Source organism: Pogona vitticeps, chromosome 6 (genome assembly GCF_051106095.1).
Source record: "Pogona vitticeps strain Pit_001003342236 chromosome 6, PviZW2.1, whole genome shotgun sequence".
NCBI classification, from domain to species: domain Eukaryota; kingdom Metazoa; phylum Chordata; class Lepidosauria; order Squamata; family Agamidae; genus Pogona; species Pogona vitticeps.
This window is the reverse complement of record NC_135788.1, coordinates 27,113,052-27,140,748: the sequence shown is the minus strand read 5'-3', so window position 1 is coordinate 27,140,748 and position 27,697 is coordinate 27,113,052. Positions and strand designations below refer to the sequence as shown.

At 40.6% G+C, this 27,697-nt stretch overlaps 1 protein-coding gene across 1 annotated transcript in view; it reads left to right on the top strand.

The window, feature by feature from the left end:
- Window positions 1–27,697, top strand: part of COL28A1 (collagen type XXVIII alpha 1 chain) — an 81,394-nt gene that overhangs the window by 14,123 nt on the left and 39,574 nt on the right. Inside the window, exons 10-14 of the mRNA XM_020781814.3 lie at window positions 4,194–4,238; window positions 5,135–5,188; window positions 21,857–21,925; window positions 23,904–23,972; window positions 26,856–26,924. Coding sequence (XP_020637473.3) covers window positions 4,194–4,238; window positions 5,135–5,188; window positions 21,857–21,925; window positions 23,904–23,972; window positions 26,856–26,924 — 306 coding nt within the window. The remainder of the gene's footprint in view (window positions 1–4,193; window positions 4,239–5,134; window positions 5,189–21,856; window positions 21,926–23,903; window positions 23,973–26,855; window positions 26,925–27,697) is intronic.

Below are 27,697 nucleotides of genomic sequence, written 5' to 3'. Positions count from 1 at the left end.
TTGTTCAAATATCCCCAGTTTATGTGAGGACACAGAGAAGGAATGGCCTCTATGAATGGCAAAAGATAATAGCAATTATTCTTATTGAATCCAACTTCTAGTGGTATGAACTTTTCAGCAACTCATGATGTTTGTCTGTTGGGGTGGAAGGTTAGTTCATTCTGCATTGTGTTCCTTCTGGAAAAAAATGATTCAACCGTCCAAAGAGGATTGTTTTCATTCTCTAAGACCAAATGACAATATTGAAAATGGTTAAGGCCTATACTGGTTGCTTTGCCTGAGCAGACTTTCCTCTGTCCCAATGGGAATTCCTTTATTGCAGAGTTAAATACCCATACTTTGAAGTTTCACATAGATATACATAAAAACTGGAGTCAGAAGTAGGGGCTCTGAAAATCAGTACATTGCAAAACACATATTGGTTAATAACAATCTCCACAATAAGACCTGAATCAAATAAAGCTTATTAAAATACATACAGTATTGCAGTTTATGCCTTTATATCTGGGCTGTACTGTGCTTATGCAGGATATAAAAGATAGACTTGGTCCTCTTTGGTCTCTTGGCTTTAATTTTCACTCAATCCTTCCTGCTGATTTTGGTGGGATTTACTCTAAACAAGTATGCCTAGAACAGAAATATCTCCCAAAGAGAGTTTCATGATTTGACTTAATATAGTGCTGGCTTTCCTCCCTTATGGCTTCCATATCTTGAATTTACACTTGGAGCCCACAGCCTTCAAACAGAGGGTTCTTCTCTGACACTCCTGCAAATAGAGAACTGTTCCCTTTAAAACAAGATAGGCGGTTAACTTCCTTTACACCCTGTGCATGGCTAGGTTCTAACGAAAAGCAGAGTAAAACCTGGAAGACTGAAGTGTGTCTACCCTAGGGCTACCCAGTCTGAGGGCACCAGCTAAAGTCTCAGAGAATTCCTTTTCCACCAGACAGGGAAACAAATCTCAGGATGTGCTGTGCTGGAGAAGGAGAAAGTCTGAAATTTCTGTGTGAAGTGTTTTTGAAGTCCGAGTGTGTTCTCCACCTACACTCCGCTGGAGTCAGGTTCTTAGAGTCGAGCTATCTTTATGTCTAAGTGCAGTAACAGGCGATAACTTTATTGGACCAATGAAATAACCAAGTAGATAGCGAGCTTTCGATAACAATGCATCCGTCCTCATCAAGCAGTTTTCATAGTTTCTTGGCATGGTTGTTATTCATACCAGGCAGGCATTCTTGATCAATATGCAAACAGTTTGTTGGGCTGGTGGTGGGTGGAACCCCCACCTCATGTCACACCAAGTAGCATCTTAGAATGTTTGTGTGTGTTGCTCTTGTACAACTTTGTAGTAAGATGTCAAGAGTGAGGGAGGAAGATTGAGGAGAGAGGTGTGGTAGGTACATGTTCTTAGGGACATCCTGCAATTTGGAGCAAAGCAGAGAGTGGAGTTCTAGGATTCTGACTCGTGGGTTGTTTTGTTGCACAAGCACTGGAAGCCAACTTTCCACAGGCAAACAGTGAAGAAGTCATAGAATGATGGTGTGAAATATGTGTGTTCATATCTGAAGATAAAAGCAAAGTAGTTAGCAGCTGGCAATTAAGATGGGATGGAAAATAGGCATAGAAACCATACATCCAAATGCTAGAAATACAAAGAAAGAACTTTGCCAGCATTCAGACTTTTTTAAAAAACTGAGGCAACGAAGGAGAAACATCTGTAAAGGATTAAAAACTGTAATGGATTAAACACTCGAAGAAACTTCTGAACAGGCCAAAGTTCTCATCACCCACAGGATTCCCACTTGCACAATGAGATGAAAAGGCATTACCAAAAATGAATGGAGACTTTTTTTTCCTCTTTTTTTTAATGGCAGAGATCATGCCAGTGGAAAGTAATCAGACGTGGAAAACACACAGCAAATATGTAGCGTAAAATATCAGGCACATGGTGCCAATATTCAGGCGCACATTTCCATTCTAGACGGATCAGCCTGGCAGCATAATTGACTGTACTGTTGTGTGTCCTGACACAACTTCTTAAAAAACCCTCCAAAACATGATTTATTACAAAGTATTCAGCAGTGTTTACTGTTTTTTCTTATTGCCCACAAGAAGTCTGGGTTTCCCTAAAGGGCAGTCAACAGCATTCAGTGTACTATTCCCTTCAAAACAGCTCAAAAAATCACGGAACGGCTGATGGCTTGGCTTCAGATCAATTATGGAACATCTGCATTAAAATCTGGAGCATTTTACGATCCCACTGGAAACATACTGACTAACCCTAAATGCTGGTTAGAGCAGTGTTTAAGGTTAGCAGAAGGGTTAAATGTATGTTCTTTGTATTTCCTTGAGTGCCCATGCTCAATTTATTGACTAGTAGAAAATGTCATGTTTGCTTCTTAGCATCCTGCTTTGCTGGAAAAGTGTGTATTTTTTTCTCCCAATGTATTCTGTGAGAGAAAGTGGGGGAAGCAGCAGATGTGCTGACTCAATTTTTGTCCCAGCCATTTTTTTTAACCTGAGAAAATAAACCTTGTGTATGATAATTGGCTGAAACATGAGGACGCCATTTACATCTCTTTTGGGGACAATTCCATACAATACCTACATTGTGGGTCTATTTCTGTGTGGATTCCACCACAAAGTATGACTCTGAAGGAGGGGCTAAATGGCCCAGCCTCGTCCATGAGGGATGATTATGTTTATTTCCACCTTTAGATTTGTTTTGTTGGTGATATATCAAGACTCCCCATTGCTAAATGTGTGCTTAAATTCAATAGCAGTAAGCAATATTTGAAGGATTTGGAATCTGCCTGTTTCCTTTTTTTGGTGCAGAGAAAAGTATGGCCAGATCTGGCCACTCTCACACCTCTCTTAGAAAAGAAAAATGATGAGTCTAGGTTAGAGATGGGCACAAGCCACCAGTTTATTTCTCAGCCAAACAGGTGTTTAGCAGTTCCCAGCCCTGCCTTCTCCAGTGGGTGCCCACTCAGGGGCAGCACCCGGAGGAGGCTGGGCAGGGAAGTCAGGGTCCTGCCTCTGAGTGAATGCCCGTCAGAAGAGATGGGGCTGGGAACCACTGAACGCCTGTTTGGCTAAGAAATGACCCAGCACAAGCTTCTGAACTAGCTGTTTTCTGCTCATCTCCAGTTTAGATACTTCTGGATTAAAGGAAACAAAAATTAATAATACACGCTTGTGTTCTTTCACTGTATGGGTGCTGACAAATATTGAGACGTACCCGGAAAAAATTGAGCTAGGGAGCTGTAACTGCCACACTATTCTGCATATTCCCCCAGGAAGTCAATACACTTGTGACATCTCCCTGCAGCGTCTCTCTGGTCTAGATGGGCGGGACAGAAATGTAATAAATGAATGAATGAATGAATGAATAAACAAATAAATGAATGAATAAATGAATACATATTTATTATTATTATTATCATCATCATCATCATCATCATCATCATCAATGATAACACCTTTAACAGTGCAGCAGGAGCTGAAATGGGATGGATACAGCTTTGAGTTTACTGTGGCCACTGGTGCTATCTAAAATGAAGGAGGAAATGTTTTAATTGTTCAGCTTCCTCTAAAGTGGAATATATGTTCCTCTAAATGTAGTGGGTTCCACACTTACATTAGAAGTATTTTTTTGCCAACATCACAATAGAATGTTTGCCTCAATTTGTCTGGTGACTTTTCCTCAGACTTCTCATGCTTTTCTTTCTCCTTAGAAAATGGGGTTTATTTTTAGTCTTCCACTATTTCTGGAGTAAGATGGATTTTACAGCTGTGGTGCTTTTCACTGACATTCTGTCCATCATGAGAATTTCCCAGTCAAAAGCTTTCGGTTAGCACTCAGAATCGCTAAAAATGACAAGCACAGTTTCACCTGAGAGGCCTTAGCAGGGATTTCTTTAACTTTATTCTATGATTTGTCAGATACAGGTGAAGCCTGTCTTGTTTTCCTCTCCCCCCCCCCCGCTTAAATTTTTAACATCTTGCCTGACAAAGATATTGTAAACCTGAACCCTTGCACACGTTTTTGTGCTTTCTTTGGTTAGCCTAGTGAATCTGAAATCAGGATGGATTCCAGTATTTATTTGAGGGTGACCCAGTTATTCCTGCTTCTGTTTTAGGAAGTATAATTTTGGACAAGATTTATTATTATTCTGTGTATTTCATTTCAACAGGGACCGGAAGGCCCTTTTGGCCCAAAAGGGCCAAGAGGCCCTCAGGTAAGTTTGTTTAACATCATTATCAGTTTTGGTGTCATTGGGCTTGCAGTAAGGAGCAATTTTTCTTTGGCAGATAGCTGTGACACTATTTGCCTGTTTCTGGCACAACCGTGGAGCAGAGCAAAGAGCTGGATATTTATTGGGGGGGGAGAATGACACCACCTGAAGATCCTTCACATTAAATAAATATATCACAGAAAACTTGTAATACACAACTGCCATTGAACAGATATGTGTTGACATGTACCTCATTAATAGCGTATCAGTAAGAATTCTTTCATAAATCATTACTTCTCATCAATTATTTCTTCCTAACTTTTGTTAGTTGCCAGCATTCCATGCCAGAATTTCAGTCAAAAGGAGGTAACAAGGGAGTTAAACTTTAAGATTATATGAAGCCTCAGAAATTAATAAGTTACTAGAGGCAAAGAATGTGCACCAGATTCTGGAAGATCTCAAAATACAAAATTATTGATCTTTTAACAATGGCATGCGAAGTATCAGTACATTGGAGCTGTTTCTTGGAGGTTGAGAAGCTAGCCAAAGTACTGCAATACTATTTTAAAAATGGGGGCAGGGGCTCCACAGGGAGTTGTCACTGAATCATGTTCAACAGTATATTCTGCAGTGATAGAGCTTAGCTTCTGTAATACTGTGAGAACATGTTTGCCTTCTCAATGGAACTGCTGACCTCTCTTATCCATTACCAATTCTTTGGTCTTTGGGTCCCCTTATTGGGAGAAAGGTAGCCTATAAACAAAACAAACATTGGACAATGAAATGAATTCACACAGTACTGTGCCATCTTTTATTGCATATACATCTTTACAATCTGGCTTTTGTAATTGGAGTTGTGTATGTTAGTAGAAAACCTCTTTTCCCCCCTTTTACTCAAGGGAATCAGTGGCCCTCCAGGTGACCCCGGTCCAAAAGGCATTCAAGGAAATAAGGTAAGAGACATTTCAACTGGGATCATCAACAAAATGTTGCAATGTGGAGTTCCACTATTCAGTGTGCCAGTCAACCAGTATATCCATGTCTTCTTCCTTGATACTCTATTCAATACACATTTTCATCCATCTGCCTTTTGTTTCACAGCATACCCTTGTTGTTAGGCACTGAGGATGCCTAGTTGGGTTGTCTTGGGTTATCATTGGGTTGTCTTGGGAATTATCTCTCTTTCCCTAGGGTTTTTTTCACGTAAATTTTGTTGGAACTTCTGCAAATCCTGGGACTCCCCTAAGCCTCCTGATGTCTCTTTCAAATGGATGGCATTGCTTTGCTACTGTTTTGCTCTCTGTGTTTATGTGTATGTTGAGATCTATTTATTTGGTTTGCCCTTTTTCATTATTTATAGACCTCCTGATAACCAAAAGATCTGGAGAAGTCTGTCCATGTACAAAAAGGACTTCTATTATTGCATTGAGTAGGAGCATGTGATCACATGGGGAAATAGATTGCAATTTGGACCACTTGTAGAGTGGTCTGCTGTGATCTATTTCCAAGCAGTCACATATAAAAGGAGATGTGTTTTAGGCAAACCTTAATCTATGCCCATGGTGAAGCTTTCTGGTCCAGCTGTAGGGTCACTACACTACACTACACTTGCTCAGGCTGGAGCAATTTTCCAGCAGATAGAAGGCCACTTTAAGAGAGATGGGTCCTATTAAAACTATCCTTTCTGTATCTGACCACATCCTGACATGAATACAACGGACAGGGGTACACAAGCCCACTTGGCTCAATGTCCTCATGGACATTGTACACACACCCTTTGCCCAAGCTTGCAAAAGTGACTTTTTGGACAGCAACTTGGGACTTTGTCTTCCATGGGGTGAGGAATCAAAAGAACCCATGAGTCCTGGCATAGAGTCAAAGCTTGTTTTATAATTCGTTTATTAACCAGACTAATGAAATAATTGCTCTAATCATTCAGGTCTTCCTTTAATCCTCCCAGTCAGTCTGATTTTCAGCTACTCTCAGTGGCCCTGGGGATTTCAGCCAGGACATGACTGGTATAGAAGGTGCTGGGGATGGTCTGACCTTGGGACCAATGTGATACCTTCACAGATTTATAATTCAATATTTTCTAGGTTCTGTCCTCAGCTCTGAGGGCTGAACAATACCTTACAGATAGCCAATCAGGAGAGGAGGTAATTGCTTAAGTGCTGACTGTGTGTGATTGTACAGCAAAAGCTTTTTTCATCTCCTCTAATTTGCAAATCAGCTTTATTTTAGTGCTCAAGACTTAAGGATGTTCTCCATTTGCAAATCTGATTTCTCAGAGATAAAATTCTACCCCAGTCACATCTATTTAAGTTTAATGTAGTTTCAGCTATAATAATGAGTTATCTGTAAGGTAACATTTGATACCTAAGTCATGTTAATGGTTTTATTTATTTTGTAATGAACATGACCCCACAACCTCATGCTTCTGTTAATCAACCTCATTCAAGTGTATCCCTTGAATAGGGCTGAAGTCTTCTCTGAAGCTAGGCTCTTATGAACTGAACAAAAGGGAGAAAGAGAAAGGAATGCTATGATTTGTTTCTTGTTCCCACTTGAACGAACCATAATTTATTTGATCAGAACAGTCCGCACTTTGCTGGACCAAAAATACTACATCTAGCAAGAGATATATATTTCAGTAATAATGATTTTCTATTTAAATAATGTATCCTGTGTGTTAGACAAAGAACCTCCAACCATCCTGACATTGATGAACTAATATTCCCATCCTGTCTCACCATGTGCCTGGTTAGCTCAGACTGGTAGAGATCACAATTCAACCACTTGGAGAGCAGTACAGTTTTTTTCCATATTCTGTGCAACTCTGTTCTGTGCAACAGAATATAGACAATCTCTGCTTTCCTACCACCGCAGTAGTTTTCTCACATGGCATTACAAACTGTCTAAGAAGCATTCCTAAACTGAAAAATCAATTTGTAAATATCTCCATTAGATATGTGACTTTGTGTTTTTTAAAAAGTAAATGTATAACAGAGTAAAATTTTAAACAACCAAAGACATACACACATGCATAGATACAAATATAAATGAAAACAAAATAGAGACCTTTGTAATACCTTTAATTGGATTACTAAAATGTTGTGAAAATGGCAGAAGGCATAACTAAACAAACAACACAATGCATAGCAGTGCATCATTATATCACATTTCTTAGATCAAAAGGTTTGCAAATGTAGGTGTTCAGTCAGTGGCACCCTAGCCTTAATTTATACCAATGTAATTATTATGCTACTCTTGCTTATTTGCACACTGAATAGCAAACATGTGGATATATAAAGGCTGGTGTTTTTGATATAACTTTTGTATTCAACTGTCAAATCACAGGCAGCCTAATGAATGCAGCTTCTATTGCATTGTGTGTGGGCGTGCATTCTGTGAGACATCCTGGCCTTGTTTCTGAGGCAACCAACACATTTGAAGACACACAGGAACTGCTTTATATGTGGAAAATATTTGGGACAGTAAAAGATGCTGGAATCTTGGCTTCTCCCATGCTTTCTTCCTGCTTTACTTTTTCCTCATTTGTTGTTTGTCACTTCTGTGTTATCTCAGAAAGAACAAAAAAAGTAGGGGATAGAGTGAAACACGATACATGAGTGGAATCATCAGGATATTCTAATGATAATGGGCTTGATCCAAGTTTAGGCATGTGTAATAGGAACCAGTGGCGGGTGGGCATCTCTATTCCCTCCTTCCCATGGCAACCTCTCCAGTCCCCTCCCCCAAACCCTACACAGAAAATTGGGGAAGCTCTGGAGAATGAAGTAGTCTGTGGTGTAAACATGTAAATCATCACCTGCCTCATTCTCACACATCAGAATTATTAACCACAAAATGTTTCTCCTCATCTGTGAGGCAACCTATTTTGTAGCATTCTCAACTATTGCTCTTACATCAGCAAGATTTGTGCAAAACTACAATGGCTGCTATACTGTTGCATGGATTTCGAAGAATTACCTGAGATATTAGTTTGAGTTTGTTTGTTTGTTTTTCCTGTCTGTACACGCTCTCCTTGTGTTTTGCCCTCTAAAGAGAAAAGACAGCAAATTTTCCACAAGAAGCATTTGAGCAAATTACAGAACTTTCACTCACACAAAAAAAGTGCTTATGGTATTTTGTTCTTGTGATGGAGTCAGGAGCTCTCATGGGGACTAGCATGCGTTTGAAGGACTATTTGGACATGTCAAGGCAGCCTGTCTTGTCAAGAATAAAATTTGTGAGCCGGACTAAGGTGTGGAGATGTGGGAGAGAATTCCTGGAAACTGGGTGGAGACACTTTATCTTCATAGATCAGCAACAGCAGGTGCAATTAGTAAAAACTGAGAAGAAAAATCCCTGTCATGGGTTTCAAAGACATTTTTCACATTGGGTGTTGCTTGACCCTTAGTCCTCCTTCTAAAGGGCTTTCAGAAACTGCCCCAAGAGAACAGAGCAATGATCTAAGAGGCATTTCTGAGATATGTAGCTGCATGATAGCTGAGTAAAAAAAAATGTGTCTGCAACACAAAGCTAATTCCTCTGTCAGTTCTGTAGGGAACTTTAAACAGTTGATTTTGATACACTTACAGTAATTTTTGAACATTCTTAAGCATCTTCAGGTCATAATATCTGTCTTTATGTCCAACTGTCTGAGTGGCTCAGTGAGTTGGAGAAGAGGAATTGGGCATTTCATTCCACACTCTGCTTTCCAGGAAAAGACCTAGACTAAATAACCCTGGGCAAGTTGCACTGTCCCAGAGCATCCTCAGAAGAAGGGAATAATAAACTATTTCTGAGTACTTTGTACCTCAAACACTTTGGAAATGATTGCCATAAGTTAGAATTGACCTGACAGCATCTATCTATCTATCTATCTATCTATCTATCTATCTATCTATCTATCTATCTATCTATCTATCTATCTATCTATCTATCTATCTATCTATCTATCTATCTATCTATCTATCTATCTATCTATCTATCTATCTATCTATCTATCTATCCATCCATCCATCCATCCATCCATCCATCCATCCATCCATCCATCCATCCATCCATCCATCCATCCATCCATCCATCCATCCATCCATCCATCCATCCATCCATCCATCCATCCTAATGTGCCATTTTTTTCAGGGGGTATACTCTAGTTGGATTAAAATTGGGTTTAGTTCACTATATACTAGGGAAGTACAGTCTTGAGAAAAAGCATAATTTTTAATTTTGATCTTAAAAAAAGCAATATTGTTAATTATATCCAGAGCATGGTACAGTATGTTACTGAAGCTCATTAATTTGGCCAACAAAAAGTTGTTATCATAGCCATTGTTTTGTATTGACAAGTAACTCTTGCATTGTGATGAACATGCTACATTATATATCAATAAATGTTAGTGATAACATCATCACAATGATAACATTACTCGCTGTACAGTGTACATTCTTTTTCTGCTAAAAAAATCTCGCTTGACATTTACAAAAGTATCAGGTAACAATAATGATTTTTATCAAGTCATCTCCAAGCTCTGCTTATAGCCCTACATGATGTTAGTGGTGTAAAGTATAAACCTCCTTGGAGGCCTTTTATACTTAATACTGCTTTTGTGAATGAATCGTTGAACAATTTCATTGTTGCTTGAAGAAACTGATTAATGAGCAAAGAAAGATCTTACTGGCTTTCTAGCTTTGCAGAGCAAGCTTGGCTCTGGAGGGCAAGCTGGATTCTTTGTACTGAACACTTTTTCATCCTTAGTGAAGACATGCCAAGCCTTTATTTACATTCATGCATCTCCACTGTTTACCCTCTAAATTCAAAGCTACACAAAAATACTGAAGCCATCTGTTTTAATTAGTATGTTCCAAAGTGACGTTTGCCATCTCTGCACCCTTTAAATCTAATAGGACTGAACTTGTTCAGGAAAAGAGCTGCTCTGAAAATGAAAGGTTCTTTACAGCTCAATAAATGCCCATTCAACTAGTAAAGGTCACTGCTTGCTTGCTTTTTTTAAATGTGAATACCACAGTAGACAGATCCTTAGCAATCTCTCCAAATTCAGTTATCTTTATAGAGTGTTCAGCTCTTCTTTTTTAAATTTTAAGTTTCCAGACAGTTATGAAGGAATTCAAAGTCCTGCAGTTATTTATATATGGTGGCTACTTTTTCCAAGTATATCAATAACAAGCCTGTTCTGAAGATAATGGCACCCCAGCAGCTCAATTTCAATGGAAGACATTTCTGCTGCATTGCTCAGAGTGTGACTGAATTAAAGGGGGCCTACAGAAAAGCTAGGGCTGTTTTTTCAACAAGGACACGGATGTAACATGTCTCCAGAAGAGTCACTGCCTCTATTTTCTTTTGGTGTCTTCTGTGTTAATTCCAGAGCAAAGTCTTTAAGTACTAGATGAAAGCAGTGTCCAATTTACACAGATATCAAGTAAATCTTGCCTCATGATCTTGGATTTTGAATAGTGTCTGAGTACAATCTTTTAAAATGACAATTTTGGGGGCATAGTCCTATGAAACTCTGAAGCTTGACATTCCTTACAGCGTCTGCATGCCTCAGTCTGGCCTTGTGAAATGAAAGAGCATTGACAACCACAGATATTCCCTAGGAATAATTCTGGGAAGTTTAATATCTTCAGAGTGCTATCACAAATTCAGATTTTTCTCAGTCTCCACTGCCTTGCACGATTTGTATTCCTAACTTCAGGCTGAATCAAATATTAGGCTCGTAGTTGAGCACCACGCAATGGAAATTTCTCCGTGCTTCTTTCCTTCTTCCTTCTTAGCCACCTGAAAACCAACTTCAGAAGGTTTGCCAGCTGTCCTGGCTTGGTTTTAGGGGCACACTGGGGAGCATCATATCCTCTTTTCTGCTGGACCAAGTCCCCTATTGTATCCTGCTTTTTGAAACTCCCTATTTGAAAGGTTCACCCGGATCTTTCTCTCCCTCCCTCCCTCCCTCTCTTTCTTTCTGTAGTACAATGGCCCATAAAAGATCTGTAGGTAGAAGAGGGAAGAAAAGTCTGTGAGTAGTGCAAACTACAGATGGGCATGAACCACTGGCTCGGGGGATGGCCAAACAGGTGTTCACCCCCATTGGGTGCCTACTTGGAAGCTGTGCTCTGGCTTCCCTCTCCCACCTCCTCTAGCCTCTGAGTGGCTGCCTGCTGGGGTAGGCGGGGTGCCAGACTGCAGAACGCCAGTTCAGTTGTCTCCCGAACTGGCATGAACCACCAGATTGGCAGTTTGTGCTCATAGGCTTTGAGCTTTAAAAAGAAAGAAGGTCCAGAATGTGGGGGCAGGTGAACTGTTTCTTTCTGGACCCAATCCTTGCTGCCGCCATGCCTATCTCCTATCCCCTGGGCTCTACTTTCTTTGTTCTGACTTCCTCATTATTGGGATTATATAATTGGTGTGATGCCCAAGAATACTTTGCTGAGGAAAATGTGTTTGTTGGGTTCTAGATTTATAAAGGAAGAAATGGGGATGTTAAACATCAGGAAACTGAAATATTTTTCTCCTCACCTGAGATGTTTTCTGTTGGTCTCTCTGAGAATTTTTGGACTTGTAAGGACCATTTTTATGCAAGTTGCATATACTAGACAGACTGGGTAACAAAACTATGACAGGCGCTGCCCTGTTGTACAGATGTTTAAAAATGAGAAGGCTCAGATGGGTTCTTTGTGTCTTTCTTTCCCTCCCAATCAGTTGGCTGTTCTTTCTGTGTTTGCTGCATAAGTGCAGGGAAAGGGACCTAGCTTCATGCAGAAAGATTTTACACAGATGTCAAAAACGTAAATGAAAAAGGTGCTTTTCTTGTTCTCAGCTTAGAGGGAAGAAATGATGTAGGAATCAATGAACCCTCAACAAGCCATCTCATGGAGAATTAATAATTTAGCAACATTTTTTCACATCCAAAAATGGCCAAATGTGGGCCTTTTTATTATCACAGATGTGACTCATATGTCTTTTTAACAGGTTTACATACAAAAGGACTGAACCTACAAAAAATATAGAGTAAATAGCATGGCAAACTCAGTATTTCAGGCTTGATGTGGGAAAAATCTCTATAGCAGCATATATATTAATTGGCTAGCAGCTGTTGACAATCTGGCAGAAATCCACAAGTTACTTGAAAGGGACAAATGAAGTGCATTTTTCATAGCTAAGGGGAAAAAACATCCCAAAATGGTTTGATCTTCTTGGGTTGGCTCTTTTGCATACTACACAGTTCAATAAGCATGGATGTACACCTCCGGATAAAGCTAAGACAAACAAGTGTTTAACTTTAAGAACTGTTCCACTGTGTTACATATTCTGGATGAGTTCTCATACAAGCTGTATGGAAGGAAAACAGAAAAACAGCTTTGTAGGAAAAGGGCCAGTTCTAAGACAAAAACCTTGTGTCCACTCAGAGATTTCAGAGTTTGGCTTTCAGAATATTTTCCTCCCGAGGGGCCTACTGTTAATCTCATAGAATCTTGTGCAAGGTGAACACAAGAGAAATCCCATAAATTTGTACCCAAAAAATATGCTTTGCTTTATAGTTTCAGTGCTTAAAACCTGATTCTATCAGATACTAGTCTGTTTGGATATAAAAACTCTATGTGCACAGGGTGCTGTATATCCTATTTTACGAGACACACTTCTCTGTTTGAAGTGCTGCCCACTCCAACTCGATTTTAAAAGAAAATATCTATTAGTGAATGAGAGTACATGGTGTGAAGTTGCCAAGTTAGCTATACTACTACTATACTACTGCTGTGGCTGCTGCTACTAGTAGTAGTACTTTGTTTATTTGCTTGTTTCTGTGTTTGTTTGTTTGTTTATAATATTTTTATTTGAACTTTCTCCGTAAAAAAAAACCCAAGGTGACTTTAATCTTTACGAAAACCCAATATTTAGAATCTAAAACAGTATGTATACAGGTATTTAAAAAGAATTAAAGAAATATTATATTAAAAATGGTAATAAAATCAATATTAGAACTGCAGAGCTGGAAGGGACCATATGGATTGAGTCCAGATTTCATTCTCCAAATGTGCATTGCTATGGAGCCAAAGTGGCACCATCTGCAAAAGCAGGGATATTTAAGTAGGCCTGTGGGAACAACAAGGGTTGCAGAAATAGAATAAAAACAATTTAGGAATTAAAAAAAAACTCAAGGCGGAGGAACAAACATGAGGATTCTATGTGCAGTGGCTGTAGAACGAGAATTCTATGAGCAGATTAGAGAGATACGGACAAAAACCTGCAAGGAGAAAAGTAATGAAATGGTATATTTTGAAAAAGGAACACTGCTGGCTGGCAGGAATCTTTAACAGGAATACTCAGTTCTGTGGTTTTGGGTGAGCAATTCCAAAATTGTGTGGCGAGGCATACAAGACGAAGTGGCAGACTGGAATTGGTAAAAGGTTCTCTGAGCCTAAAAATGGCCATTTGGTGAAGAGTCTGTCCTTTACACCTCTGAAGCATTTACTGTGTTGGTGTTGCTTGTCTTATCCTCAGACTGTACTGGAGGTACATCTTTGCCTCAGATATTATTATGATAGGATTATCCCACCTCAAGACACAAGTTCCAGAAGAATGGTGAACAGATGCTTGAAATCTGTTCACTGTTCTGACATAGCAACCTCCTGCCAGACTTGAGGTAATCAGCTGAGCTAGCCCTTCACTCTAAACCTGGTGCTGTTGAACACCATATCTGTATCAAATAAATCTCAGGTTTTACAAGACCTCATTCTGAAGGAGGACACACATCTGGCATGCATAACCAAAACATGGATGGTCAGGGAAGGTGGTGTTCCACTGACTCTTGCCTGTCCTCCCAGTTATGCAGTCCAGCACCAGGGTAGACTGGAGGGACAGGGGGGACTAGCTATTGTGTATAAGAACACTCGAGGTTGTTAGGCGCTCTGCAGTAGCAACACCGGGTCTAGATTTCCTCCACATGTCAATTGGGGCCAGGAATGGTATTGGGATCTTGCTGGGTTACTGCACTCCCCGTGACCCAGCCATTCCCTTGCTGGAGCTGGTGGATTTTGTCTCCACTGTTGGGGTCCCCAAGGCTTTTGGTCTTGGGTGACTTCAACATCCATGCAGAAGTGGAGGTTTCCGGTCCGGCTCTTGAATTCTTGGAGACCATGGCCTCCCTGGACATGTCCGAACATGTCAATGGCCCCACCCACGTGGGTGGCCATATGCTGGACCTGGTGTTCTCCGCCAAGCAAAGCGAGTGTGCTCTGAGGATGACTGATCTAGGGTCTGTCCCCTTGTCATGGTTGGATCACCACCTGATTAAATGCAACCTTACAGTGGCTCTTCCTCCCCACAGGGAACAAGGACCTGTTTTAATGGTTCACCCTCGAAGGTTACACGTGCCATAGGTTCGCCATCGCTGGTCTACGTGATGGGATCAGATGTTTTCAGAACAGGACCTCTTTGACCAGAAGATAAAAATCTCAACACACCACCTTCTTTCTTAGTTGTAGTTTTAGAAGAGGTAGCCATGTTAGTCTATGCTAACATATCAGGAAAAAACAAAGCAAAATAAAAATGAAAAATAAAGACGACAAACATGTGGTGGCACCTTAAAGACTAACTGCTATGTTTTAATGTGGCCTTTTTGGACAAGTCTGAGGAAGTGGACTTGTCCACAAAAGCCTACATTAAAATATAGCATTTACTCCTTCAGGTGCCACAATATGTCGTTCGTCTTTATTTTTCATTTTTCTTTCTTTTTTGCCAGATATTCTTCTTAAGAGAGATCTATTATTTGTGTTTTCTTTATAGGGCTTCCTTGCATGAACCCCATCACTGTGGAAACACTGCCAAGACAATAAGAAAGCAGACACATATTGACTCTCATGTTATTCTTGGCCTCTCTGCTTTTTTCCTGCTGGTGGGAAAAAAAAGTTTTCTTGATAATAAACTTCAAAGCATTAACACTTTCAGCACCAAAGCAACAATATGCTGTAGATGTGTTCTTCTGGGGGGTGGTGGTGGTGTAATTAAGTGAGAGGAAAAGAAAATCAGCAGAAAAAATTGCAGATATATGTCTTACTTTGAATGTAAGTAAGGGTGGAATCCTATAGGACCACCTGCTGAGTGACTATAATGTCTGGCAAAATGCCAGATACTCACCCATACTCTGACTGATACACAGATAGAGGAGGGATTCAATAGCATTTCTTCCCAGCTTAGGAAGAATAAGCTTACATAGCCTTAGGTTGCTGTCCTGCATATACTTAGCCATGCTGTCCTGCATATACTTAGCTATTGACATTGTGGAGTCTACTTCCCAGTGAACATGCTTAGGACTGTGCTATTCAATTTGTTTTCGGTGGAAGAATTAACTGTGTGCCTAGATCTTTCTCATTGAAATGAATGAGACAAAAGTCCCGGACTTTAACATATTTGTGAGAACTTCATTACAGAGAAATTAAGATTTTATCCCCAAAATTTGACACATTTCCTTTTATAAATTTATTTCAGCCCATTGAAAGATGCAGAACTAGACCATTTTAAAATTTTTCATCAATTCATGGCTGTTGAACTGTTCACAAACCGTAGGCACTAATTTTTTTTAAAAAAATAGCACCATGGTTTAGATACATCTGGCTGCAGAGACAGAGGTTGTGAGTTGAATTCCCCACAGTGCCTCCTGTGAGTACAGCCAGCCTGTGCGGCCTTGGGCAGGCTGCCCAGTCCCAGAGCATCCCCAGAAGAAAGGAATAGAAAACCTCTTCTGAGTATTCTCTACCTGGAAAACCCTGAAAAGAGTTGCTATAAGTCTGAGTTGATGGCACATCATCATCATCATCATCATCATCATCATCATCATCATCATCATCATCATCATCATCATCATCATCATCATCATCATCATTATCAAAGCTAAAGCAGAAACAGTAATAAGGATCCTCTGCCCTTGTGCTTTGCTGAAATGTGAAAACTAAAAACCTATGCTTAAAACACATCCCAGTGAGACGTTAAATTTCCTGGAATGGGAAAATGATAGTAAGTCAGAACACCTGCTGTTTAAATACATCAAGGGTCACAAGGAGAACTGATAATCCAGAATGCCGGGAAAACATAATTTGTAGGGAGAATTGAGTATAGTTTTAATCTTAACTTTGCCTGCTATGAAGAATCTATAGTAACCACAGACAGAACCATGAAAATGATGACATTGTCATGAAACTAGTTGAGGATGTATTAATGAAAGCTAGGTGATTAATGGTAGATTCATTATTGTTGTTGTTTTAAAATTAGTGCTTGTTTTACTCTGGTGATTTATTTAGTGTTTAAATATTGTGATTTGTGTGTGAGAGAGAATTTTTGTGTTGTTGGTATTTTTTGCTGCAGCTGTGTTTTAAGCTCATGTTGTAAGCTACCTTGTTTCCTGCAAAGGAGAAAGGAAGGATATTAAATCAATCAATTAAATAATCAATTGGTTGCATAGGAGCTCCAGTCCGTGGGGCAACTGTGGAAGAGGTCTATTGCCTCCATACTTAGTACACACAGGTGTCTTAGAAGCAATTGTCTGGTTAGTGTGGGAGACTGAATATTGTTTGAAAATTATCTCTTTTGTCAAATGATAGTGTTTTTCTTACATTATGGCCTATATAAGAAAGCACACCATATTTGTGGTCATAGAAGAAGCAATATATGCATGTCTCACATATATTGTAAAAACACTTGCACACACCACTTTCTATCACCTGTAATACGGCCCTTACTCACTGTTTCAATTTAAGTCTTGATGATAAAAGTTACAATTCTATACAATCTCTCATGAAGCATAAGGGCTTATCCCCAATGAAAATTCCCCTCCTGTGAAATACTGTATCATAATATGGTATTTCCCCTTTCCTGAAGAGGAAGCAGAGGCAGGAGGGAGCTGTGCTTGGGGGCCATTTTAGTTGGTGAGTTCTTCCTGGTAGGCTGACCCTTTGACCACATGGTCTGAGGGGGCGGGGCTTTGGCTTTAAATTAGTGCCTGCAGAAGCGCGCGCCTAACGGCGCGCGAAATCCTCTCACTCTATTTTTTTACTTTAATCTGCTAAATAGGATAGCCAAATAGTATTTCTTACACCTGGCGGCAGGAATGTTTCAGGAGTAGGATCATACTTCCACACTATTAGGGAGCAGGCCGGGTAGGTGGGACTCGTCAGCCATGTAAGGCAGCCCATCTAGGAGAAGGAAAACTCTGATTTCAAACCTCCACTGCCTTGTGGCTATATCCACTCATGGAAAAGGCTTCAGGAGATAACCTCGAGGCAAAATCCGGAGCCGGAGTCCCGTAGACAGTTCGTGTTGTTCTGCCAACTCCTGCGACGTCGCTGGAACCAGTTGTATTGGCTCTTGCCTCTCCATTGGACTATTTCAGTGACGTGGAGAGGGGGGATTTGCTGCTTGGGTAACAGCCTATCCTCCATATTATTCTACCCAGGCTTCGTGCTCTGGAGAGGACACTCCAGCTTTGCATACAGTGTCGAAATAACACAGGAACTAGCAGTTACTGGTTATACGTTTTGCTCGATTGGCACAGAGCATGATGCCAGGGACTACTTCTGATGGTCAGAGAGCCGAAAAACTGATCAATAACCATGCACCACGCAACAATCAAAAGAAAACATCTGCCCTAAAGTTGGGAATGTTCGGACAATGACCCCTGGCTTTTCTGACAACCTGCAGGAAATAGATGACGTGCGCAAGACAGCTGTTATCGACATTGAACTGAGTAGACTGCGGATGGACATTGTTGCCCTGAAAGAGACGAGATTGCCAGACATGGGATCTGTCAAAGAAAAAAACTTCTCATTCTTCTGGCAGGGAAAACCATTGAACGAGACCAGGGAATATGGTGTTGGCTTTGCGGTCAGAAATACTCTGCTGAGATCCATTGTTCCACCTACTGTGGGGAGTGAAAGAATCCTGTCTCTGCAGCTCCACTCATCAGCGGGACTGGTCACCCTCATCAGTGCATATGCACCAACACTGTCATCCACAACAGAAGTCAAAGACAAATTCTATGACGATTTGGCAGCTACTATCAAAAACGTCCCTGAGAGAGAGCCGCTGTTCATTCTCGGAGACTTTAATGCTAGAGTTGGTGCTGATCACAACTCTTGGCCCACCTGTCTAGGCTGTTTTGGCATTGGGAAGATGAATGAAAATGGCCAACGTTTGCTGGAGTTTTGCTGTTATTATGGTCTTTGTGTCACCAACACATTCTTTAATACAAAGCCTCAACACAAAGTTTCCTGGAGACATCCAAGATCGAAGCATTGGCATCAGCTTGATTTGATCCTCACTAGACGTTCTAGCTTATCTAGTATTACGATCACACGCAGTTACCAGAGTGCTGATTGTGACACTGATCATTCCCTGGTGTGTAGCAGAATAAAACTGCAAACAAAGAGATTGTATCACACTAAAAAGGAAGGAAAACCACGTATAGATATCAACAAGATTCGCAATCAAAGAAAAGTGGAGGAATTTGCCCAAGCGCTTCAGGAAACCCTTCCAGGCCCGGCTGATGCGAATGCACCTGAACGATGGGAACAAGAACGCTGTTTATAACACTGCCTTGTCCACATTTGGCAAGAAGACCAAAAAGACGGCTGACTGGTTCGAAGCCCATTCAGAGGAGCTGATTCCAGCCATCGAGGATAAGAGGAGAGCTCTAGCAGCATACAAAGCCTGTCCTAGTGAGTACAACTTGCAGGCTCTTCGAGCTGCTCGTAGCCAAGTCCAACAGACTGCCAGGAGATGTTCCAATGATTATTGGCTTCAGCTCTGCTCTCAGATACAGATAGCAGCGGACACAGGTAACATCAAGGGAATGTATGATGGTATCAAGCAGGCTTTAGGTCCAATACAGAAGAAATCTGCTCCCTTGAAGTCTACTACAGGCGTGATCATCCAGGATCGAGCACAGCAGATGGAACGCTGGGTACAGCACTACTCTGAGCTATATTCTAAAGAGAATGTAGTAACGGAAGAGGCACTAAATAACATTGAGTGCCTGCCTCTCTTGGAAGAGCTGGACAGTGAACCAACTTTAGCAGAAATAAAAGCAGCCTTGGATTCCCTTGCCTCTGGCAAGGCACCTGGAAAGGACAACATCCCCGTTGAAGTTTTGAAGTGTTGTAAAGAGATCATCACCACTGAGCTGTATGAACTCTTTTCTCTTTGCTGGAGAGAAGGTGGAGTACCACAGGACATGAAGGACGTAAACATCATCACATTGTATAAGAACAAAGGCGACAGGGGCGACTGCAATAACTACCGTGGTATCTCTCTTCTCAGCGTTGTAGGGAAGCTGCTGGCCCGTGTTGTGCTGAAGAGACTTCAGGTGCTTGCAGACAGAGTGTATCCAGAATCACAGTGTGGTTTTCGAGCTAACAGATCCACCACTGACATGGTATTCTCCCTCCGACAGCTGCAGGAGAAATGCAGGGAACAACAACAGCCACTCTTTGTGGCCTTCATAGATCTCACAAAGGCCTTTGACTTGGTTAGCAGGGACGGACTTTTTAAAATACTTCCCAAGATTGGATGTCCACCTCAACTCCTTAATATCATCAGGTCCTTTCATGAGGAAATGAAGGGCACTGTAGTTTTTGACGGCTCAACATCAGATCCCTTTGACATCCGAAGCGGAGTAAAACAAGGCTGTGTCCTTGCGCCAACCCTGTTTGGGATCTTCTTTGCTGTCATGCTGAAGCAGGCCTTTGGAACTGCAACAGAAGGTGTCTATCTCCGGACTAGATCAGATGGAAAGCTTTTTAATCTCACTAGATTGAGAGCGAAGACCAAAGTCCAAATGAAATGTATGCGGGACTTCCTCTTTGCTGATGATGCAGCCATTGTTGCCCACTCTGCTGAAGACCTCCAACAACTCATAAATCATTTTAGCAAGGCCTGCCAAGACTTTGGACTAACTATCAGCCTGAAGAAAACACAAGTCATGTGCCAGGGCGTGGACTCACCTCCCTCTATTACTATCTCCATGCAAGAACTGGAGGTTGTTCATGAATTTGTGTACCTTGGCTCAACAATCTCTGACACTCTCTCCCTAGATGTCGAGCTGGATAAACGCATTGGGAAAGCAGCTACCATGTTCTCTAGACTCACAAAGAGAGTATGGCTTAACAAGAAGTTGACGGCATACACCAAAATCCAGGTCTATAGAGCCTGTGTCCTGAGCACACTCCTATACTGCAGCGAGTCCTGGATCCTTTGTGCACGGCAGGAGAGGAAGCTGAACACCTTCCATATGCGTTGTCTCCGACGCATTTTTGGTATCACCTGGCAGGACAAAGTTCCAAATAGAGTAGTCCTAGAACGAGCTGGAATTTTCAGCATGTATACAATATTGAAACAGCGCCGTCTACGTTGGCTTGGGCACGTCGTGAGAATGGCTGATGGTCGGATTCCAAAAGATCTCCTGTATGGAGAATTAGTGCAGGGAAGCCGCCCCCGAGGGAGACCACAGCTGCGTTACAAGGACATCTGCAAGCCGGATCTGAAGGCCTTAGGAATGGACCTCAACAGATGGGAAACCTTGACGTCTGAGCGTTCAGCCTGGAGGCAGGCGGTGCATCATGGCCTCTCCCAATTTGAAGAGACACTTGTACAGCAGACCGAGGCAAAGAGGCAGTCCCGAAACAAGCAAAACCAGGGAGCTGGACAGGGGACAGATTGGATTTGTCTCCAGTGTGGAAGGGATTGTCACTCTCGAATTGGCCTTCTCAGCCACACAAGACACTGTTCCAAGACCTCCATACAGAGCACGATACCATAGTCTCTTGAGACTGAAGGATGCCTACAATATGGTATTTAAATTGATTTTAACAGTGCAGCTATCATTGTTTCCAAGATTTCAGCAGATAGTGGCCTTACCTATATATCTTTCTGTTAGAAATTTGATCTGTAGTTGTAATAATGAAGATAAAGTTGAAGTCCTTTAGAAACCACGAAGTCTAGAAATTATTTTTTTTAAAAAAACAGAAATGAAACACATCCATGATGATAGGAAATCTATGAATGCAGTCTTTAAAAATAAGTTGAGAGTAGGATCCTTAGAGTAGACACATTAAAATCAATGGGATTTTGGCTGATCAAGACTTACTGTCCCATTGATGTCAGTAGACCTGCTCTTAAGTTTGGAATCAAATTCCTGTGTTCACTGGATTGTCTCATAATATTAATAATAATACTCAAGTCAAATATCTGCGGATTAATTTGTGCTTAAGCATTCTAAGAATCAGAGTCAACTTCCACCTGTTACATTTCTTGCTTATTGAGACAATGAAAGACTTTGTTTCAAATATATATAATAAAATTGCTGGATCAGAGGTGTGAGACTTTTGGTTTCCCAGAAGTTTTGGAATTCATCACCCAGAAGTGCAAGCAGCATAATAAATGGTAAGAGACTGTAGGAATTTCAGTTCCAAACATCTGGGGAGGGACAAAGTTTCCACCCATATGTGACAGATAAAATTGAATAACCTGAATATTTGGGGCCATCAATTTGTCCAAATTATTAACGTTCTCTACTGTATTAACTCATATGTTTAATTCTGCTTATTTTAAGGGAGAACCAGGCCCATCTGGACCTTACGGCCCTGCTGGAGTTCCTGGAATTGGATATCCTGGACCTAAGGTAAAGTATAGGATGTACCTCAATAGTATATTTTTCCTAGTGAGTTTAGTTCCCATTCAGTGCCAGATTGCTTATATGGTATTACTCTAAATCCCTGCTTCTTGGAAAGCTGAGAGCAATGTGGAAATAGCTGTACAGTAGCAATTGTTGTTGATGGAAAAATCAATTCTACTTCCAGTCAAAGACATGAATGATACTGTGAGGGAATTATGGTCTATGGAGTTGACATCAAGTCTGTAAAGTCTAAAAAAGCAAGTAGAGGGTTAATATCAAGTCTTGAAACACTGTGAAATGCACCAACTGGGTTTGTTTGTTTTGAGAATGTGGAACTCATTGTGCCTATGTCTCCAGATAAGGGAGAACTCAGACTGTCCTGACCTTGAACAATCCTTGCATCTAAAGTCAAAGCCAATTAAGCAACTTGGATGGTAGAGCTAGGGCCAATTAAATGATTGGTTGGTTTGTGGGCCTGTGGTCAATTGGATGATGGGATTGAATTGAGAAAGCGCAAAGACACGCTCCATCTTGAATCATTATCATGGATTGGTCATCATGACTTAGCATGTTCACGCTATGCTATTATGCTACCTGCTATGAAGAACTCTGTACGTGTCTGTGAGTATAGCTTAGAGAGTTAGTTTTCATTGTTTCTTTGGGAACATCTTCATCATGCCTTGAGCTCTATAAATTCTGCTTATGTTACTTGATGATGGCTTTTGTAATCACTGCTGAAATTATTGGAACTTTATGCCATGCTATGCTACTTTTTCCTTCGTAACAAAACAATAAAATTTTACCTACCTTTCAACACAAAGGTGTTGAAGGTACTTTTTCAGTCTCTGAGGAATGAAATGTTTTGGGTTATGTTAAGTTCTGTGCAGGATTAGTTTGCAACTAGGAGCGACAACCTGCTAGTGTCTGCCTCTTCCCTGACCACCCAGGTGTAAGGGACTCGGAGGATGCTAGGGAAAGGCACGGGTCTCAGGAGGCATTTCCCAAACATTCTGCACTAACCTCCTGGATCTAACCCATCCAGGCAGAGAAGGCAGTGTGATTGAGTAGTGAGAGGAACTCTTCTGTGTAACCCATGAATAAATAAAATTGTTCACAGATACACCTATCATATATTGTACAATGGGGAAGATACCAACGCCAATAATATTAAAGTTCAAGCAGCAATGTCCTTGGCCAATACATGGCAGTCATGGTGGCCCAGTTAAGGAACTAATGTTGGGCATTTTGCTTATAAATATCTATGCTGTACACTAAAGCAGTTGCTTCGGCAGCTATATTGGTTCCCACAAGGTATAAATGGTGCCACTGTACTGCACAAGAGCTGACTTTACTTCATTATTAGCTATGGTCAACCAATGCAGAGAGCCTCTAGATATGCTCTAGAGGAATCCCTATGGAATTCTGGGAGTTGTAGTCTAGAAGCACAAATCTGCACGCCTCTTAATTTTCAGTCTGTTGATGCTATACGTACAGAAGAGATGACAACAGGTGTGATTACAATGACTCCAGCATTGTAACTGTGCATAGAATTATTACTGTTTGAATGCTGAAGACATTGAAGATCTGGCCAGGGCCAGCCCTACCATTCATCACAGTGAGGTGGCTGCCTCAAGTACTAGATGCTGGGAAGTGGCAGCGAGGTGTCAGAACAGAAAGCTCTGTTCCATGCAGCCTGTCCTGTGCTTTGGAAACTAGCTATCTACCTTCACATATAGTGGAATATACTGTACCATTGGCAGTGTTGTTGAAAATTCAATGGTTGGTTTGCTCAATATTAAACTAGAGGGGATAATGGCTGCCCATTGACTGCTCCTCCACCTCCGGCAAGGGTCAAAATTGGGGGTCATATTATACATGGAAAAATATGGTATGTCTTGACTTATTCCTTTTTTGCTCTTAGAAAATGAATTTAAAATATCAGCAAACATAGTTCCTTCCCTTTCTCTCTCTCTTTTCTTATAAGGGTGATAGGGGCCAGGAAGGAAGAATTGGACTTCCAGGACCAATTGGCATTGGTGAGCCAGGCTTAACGGTAAGTAAATTGGCCTAGGTCTGGAAAAGACGGGACATTGTTAAGAGTTTTAGGATGGGTGGAATACAGTGGAATTGTTCATTGATTTACTCTGTACCTGCTGGGCATCTGCCATTTGTACTGTAGATGATAAGAGAGCTTAGAATAACACATAACAAATGATGGCCAAAACTGTATTGTGAAATGTCATGTGCCCAAGATAAATTATGTAAAGGGTTTTTTTCTCTGTGTTTTTTTTTAAATTCTGACTGTCACATGCATGGGCATGCAACTGGGTGCATGACTCAGGCATGTCCAAGCGAGTGACAGCCAGTCAGAATGATTGTGCATGGCAGTTATGCAATTCCCGGTTTATGGTTTTGCAGTAGGATTCCAGCCAAAACAAATCAATGTAATCAATTTATTTCTGTAAAAACTAAAACATAACACAAGCATTACAAAAAAACCCCCCTATTTATTACACATAAGGTCCTTTTCACTGAAATCACACCAGCATTTCAGAGATGTAATTTCAGCAGGCCTTGAAGTCTGAAAATCAGATTCGTTCATTTTGTTTCGTTTTGTTTCATTTATATGCAAACTGTCTCCTAGAACTGGAACTCAAGGCAGCATACAGAACAGTTTAAAACAGAAGTTGATTAAAGTACATCAACATCCAAAACATTAAAATAGAATGCAATTGTATTTTTAAAAAGGCAATTAAAATTAAAACTCTTTAAAATCAATTAAAAATAGGGATCACAATTTTCCTTAAAACAAAGAAAACCAGTGCATCAGCTGGACTCTTAAGCTGCTAAGGGTGTGCCTAAATAAAAAGGTATTTGCCTGCCACTGACAGGAGAACACTGAGAGGCAAATTTTTCTTGGCAAGGAATTACAGAGTCTGTGTGTAGCCACCATGCAGGTCCTCCCTTGATTTCCTACTACATGAGTCTCTGATGGTGGAGGGCCATTGAATGCTCTCACAGATCCTGCAAGTTTATATGAGAGGATATGGTCCTTCAGAGAATCTAGACCCAAGTTGTAAAGAGTTTCATAGATAATGAAAACTCTTTGATCTGAGCATGGAAATGGAACTGCAGCTATTGAAGCTGTTGGTGGGAGATATATATTACCTGCAACTGGCCCTGGTCATCAATCTGACTTACTAATGAAGTTTGTGTTTGCATCCAGAAATCCAAAGCAAGCTAATTTGCAAAACAATAGGAAGTGTCAAAATATCTGCTGTGATAATCAAGAATCTTACAGCACTTAAGGCATCCTTTCTCCTAATTACATGCTCTCTGTAATGTGCAATTCTGAGCCTAAATTACATCAGAATAATAATGTAATGAGGGGCAATTTTACTCCTTTGTGATATAGCTGTAACATTTCACAGTTACAGCAATTGTGTAGCTTCACTATTCATGCCTATTTGTACCACAGGCCAGTAGCATTATTTTCCACAAAATAACAAAGGGTAATTAGTTTAATTACTTTTGAATAGTGAGAAAGTGGAATTAGTTTTTTAAATGACAGCCATAATTGTAACTATTGTGTTTTGGGAGACTTTGAAATTGTACCTATAACTACTTACTTTTAAAAATAACTTTCCAAGGGGTGTAAACTAAAAAGAAATCTTCTTTTAATTTTGGAAGAATTCCCAATAGGGTTAATAACACAAACAGGAAGAATTTAGGTAACCTTTAACATTTTGGTCTCCTATATGAAAAAGATATGTCAGATATAGCCAAATGAAAATAATGCTGATGCTCCTGTTAAAAAGTTTCTGCATGTTAGTGAGAAAGAAACCACACAGTCATTGAAAATTTATCATCTGTAAATATCATTCAAATAAATCAGATCTTTTCAATACAATGTGTGCAAAACACCTTCTTAGTCAATTACACTGAAATTATTGGCCCAATCCAGGTGTTTTATATATCCATTAGACTGGAGATATGGAGCTCTCCTATCATTTCTACTGGTGCAATAAATTCATATTGTGTCCCTTTGAATTGTGTGATCTGGCCAAAGTTTATGATACATCATAAGCTATTTCCTCCTCTCTTTCTGTCTTCATGCTGTTGTTTAAATGCTAAACATTAAATGTTTTTTTTTTTAAAAAAACACAGCATGTAAACAGCAAAAAATGGCAATGTATTTTTCAGGGTGAGGAAGGGAGTTCTGTTTCTCTGGCATAGTAATTATTTGAGAAATTTAGTATTTTGTAATTCACACCTATGTCATATAGACATTGTTATGTGATGGCATGACTATGCATTTTGTTCCTCTGGGTAATTTGTTTTGCATGCATATATACGCTTTAACCACTTGTGAACAGTTTTCTTTATTAGAAGGGGAAAACATAATAAAAGCAGGAGCAATTGTGTTCTGCTGCTGAAGGTTGTCCCTCTTAAGGGATGTACAGTTTTTGCTTTATGGTGGTACTGGTGACATAATTTAAGAATTTAATATAGGTTCCATAGTCTTATGGTTGTGTCCTCCAGATGGTATTGGATTACAATTCCCATCCTTCATGCTACCTTGCTATACAGGCTGTGGCCTATGGGAGTTGCAGTTCAAAGCCATTGGGAGGACACCTAATTGTGAAAATCTAATGCAGAGCATACATTCTTCCTTCCAGTCCAAGACTCTGGCATGCACACATGTGCTTAACTGAAAACATAAAGGTCCATAGCCAGCAGCAGCAGCCTCACTCTCTCCAATGTCAGGAGAGATTCTTTGCACATGTAGCTGTCCAGATAGTATGTTCTACAACACTGAAGGACATAGAGAACTGTTTCAGCCTGCATAAAGAGCTCTGTGCATGAGTTGGAGCCTGTATGCCTTGTGTCACAGCCTCTAAACATTGTGAGTTTTTTTTCTCCCTTTCAAACTCAGGGGCCGCGTGGTCCTGAGGGAGTGCAAGGTGAACGGGGTCCACCAGGAGAAGGACTCCCAGGACAGAAGGTAAACATTGAAATTAAAATAAATAGAAGAAAGACTGGTCCTACCGTCAGACAGATTGAGGTGGTTGCCTCTTGCTTCTGGCAGCAAGCTTCGGATGTCATGAAAGGGCAAAAATTATTTATTTATTTATTGGACTTATATACCGCCCCATAGCGCTACAAGCACTCTCCGGGCGGTTTACAATTTTAATTATACAGGCTACACATTGCCCCCCCCCCAGCAAGCTGGGTAATCATTTTACCGACCTCGGAAGGATGGAAGGCTGAGTCAACCTTGAGCCGGCTACCTGGGATTTGAACCCCAGGTCGTGAGCACAGTTTTAGCTGCAGTGCAGCGTTTTAACCACTGTGCCACGAGGCTCTAATTAATTTAATTAATTAATTAATTAATTAATTAATTAAATTAGTTTGTTGTTGTACTTTTACTGCCATATTCATGGAATTTTCCACCTCTGGAAACAAAATGTGTTGGTAGGCCCTGGATATTCTGGACCTTGTCATGGCAAAAGGGCCCCATGTCTTGAGCAGGCCCTTAGCAGATGATTTCCAGTTTACTTAATTTTTTACCTTTCTGTTGCATAATTGAATGAATTTCTAGCTATTCCACTGACCATGATGGATAGGGGATTCTGGGAGTTGTAGTCCAGAAGATTACACTGCTAAGCTCTTTAATCACTTGCATAAATAGGCTTTATAAGTCTCTGTATAGCATTTCTCAGACTCCACTTCCTTTCTGAAGTGGTTTCTTTCAGTAGTTTTGATGGGACCAATGGG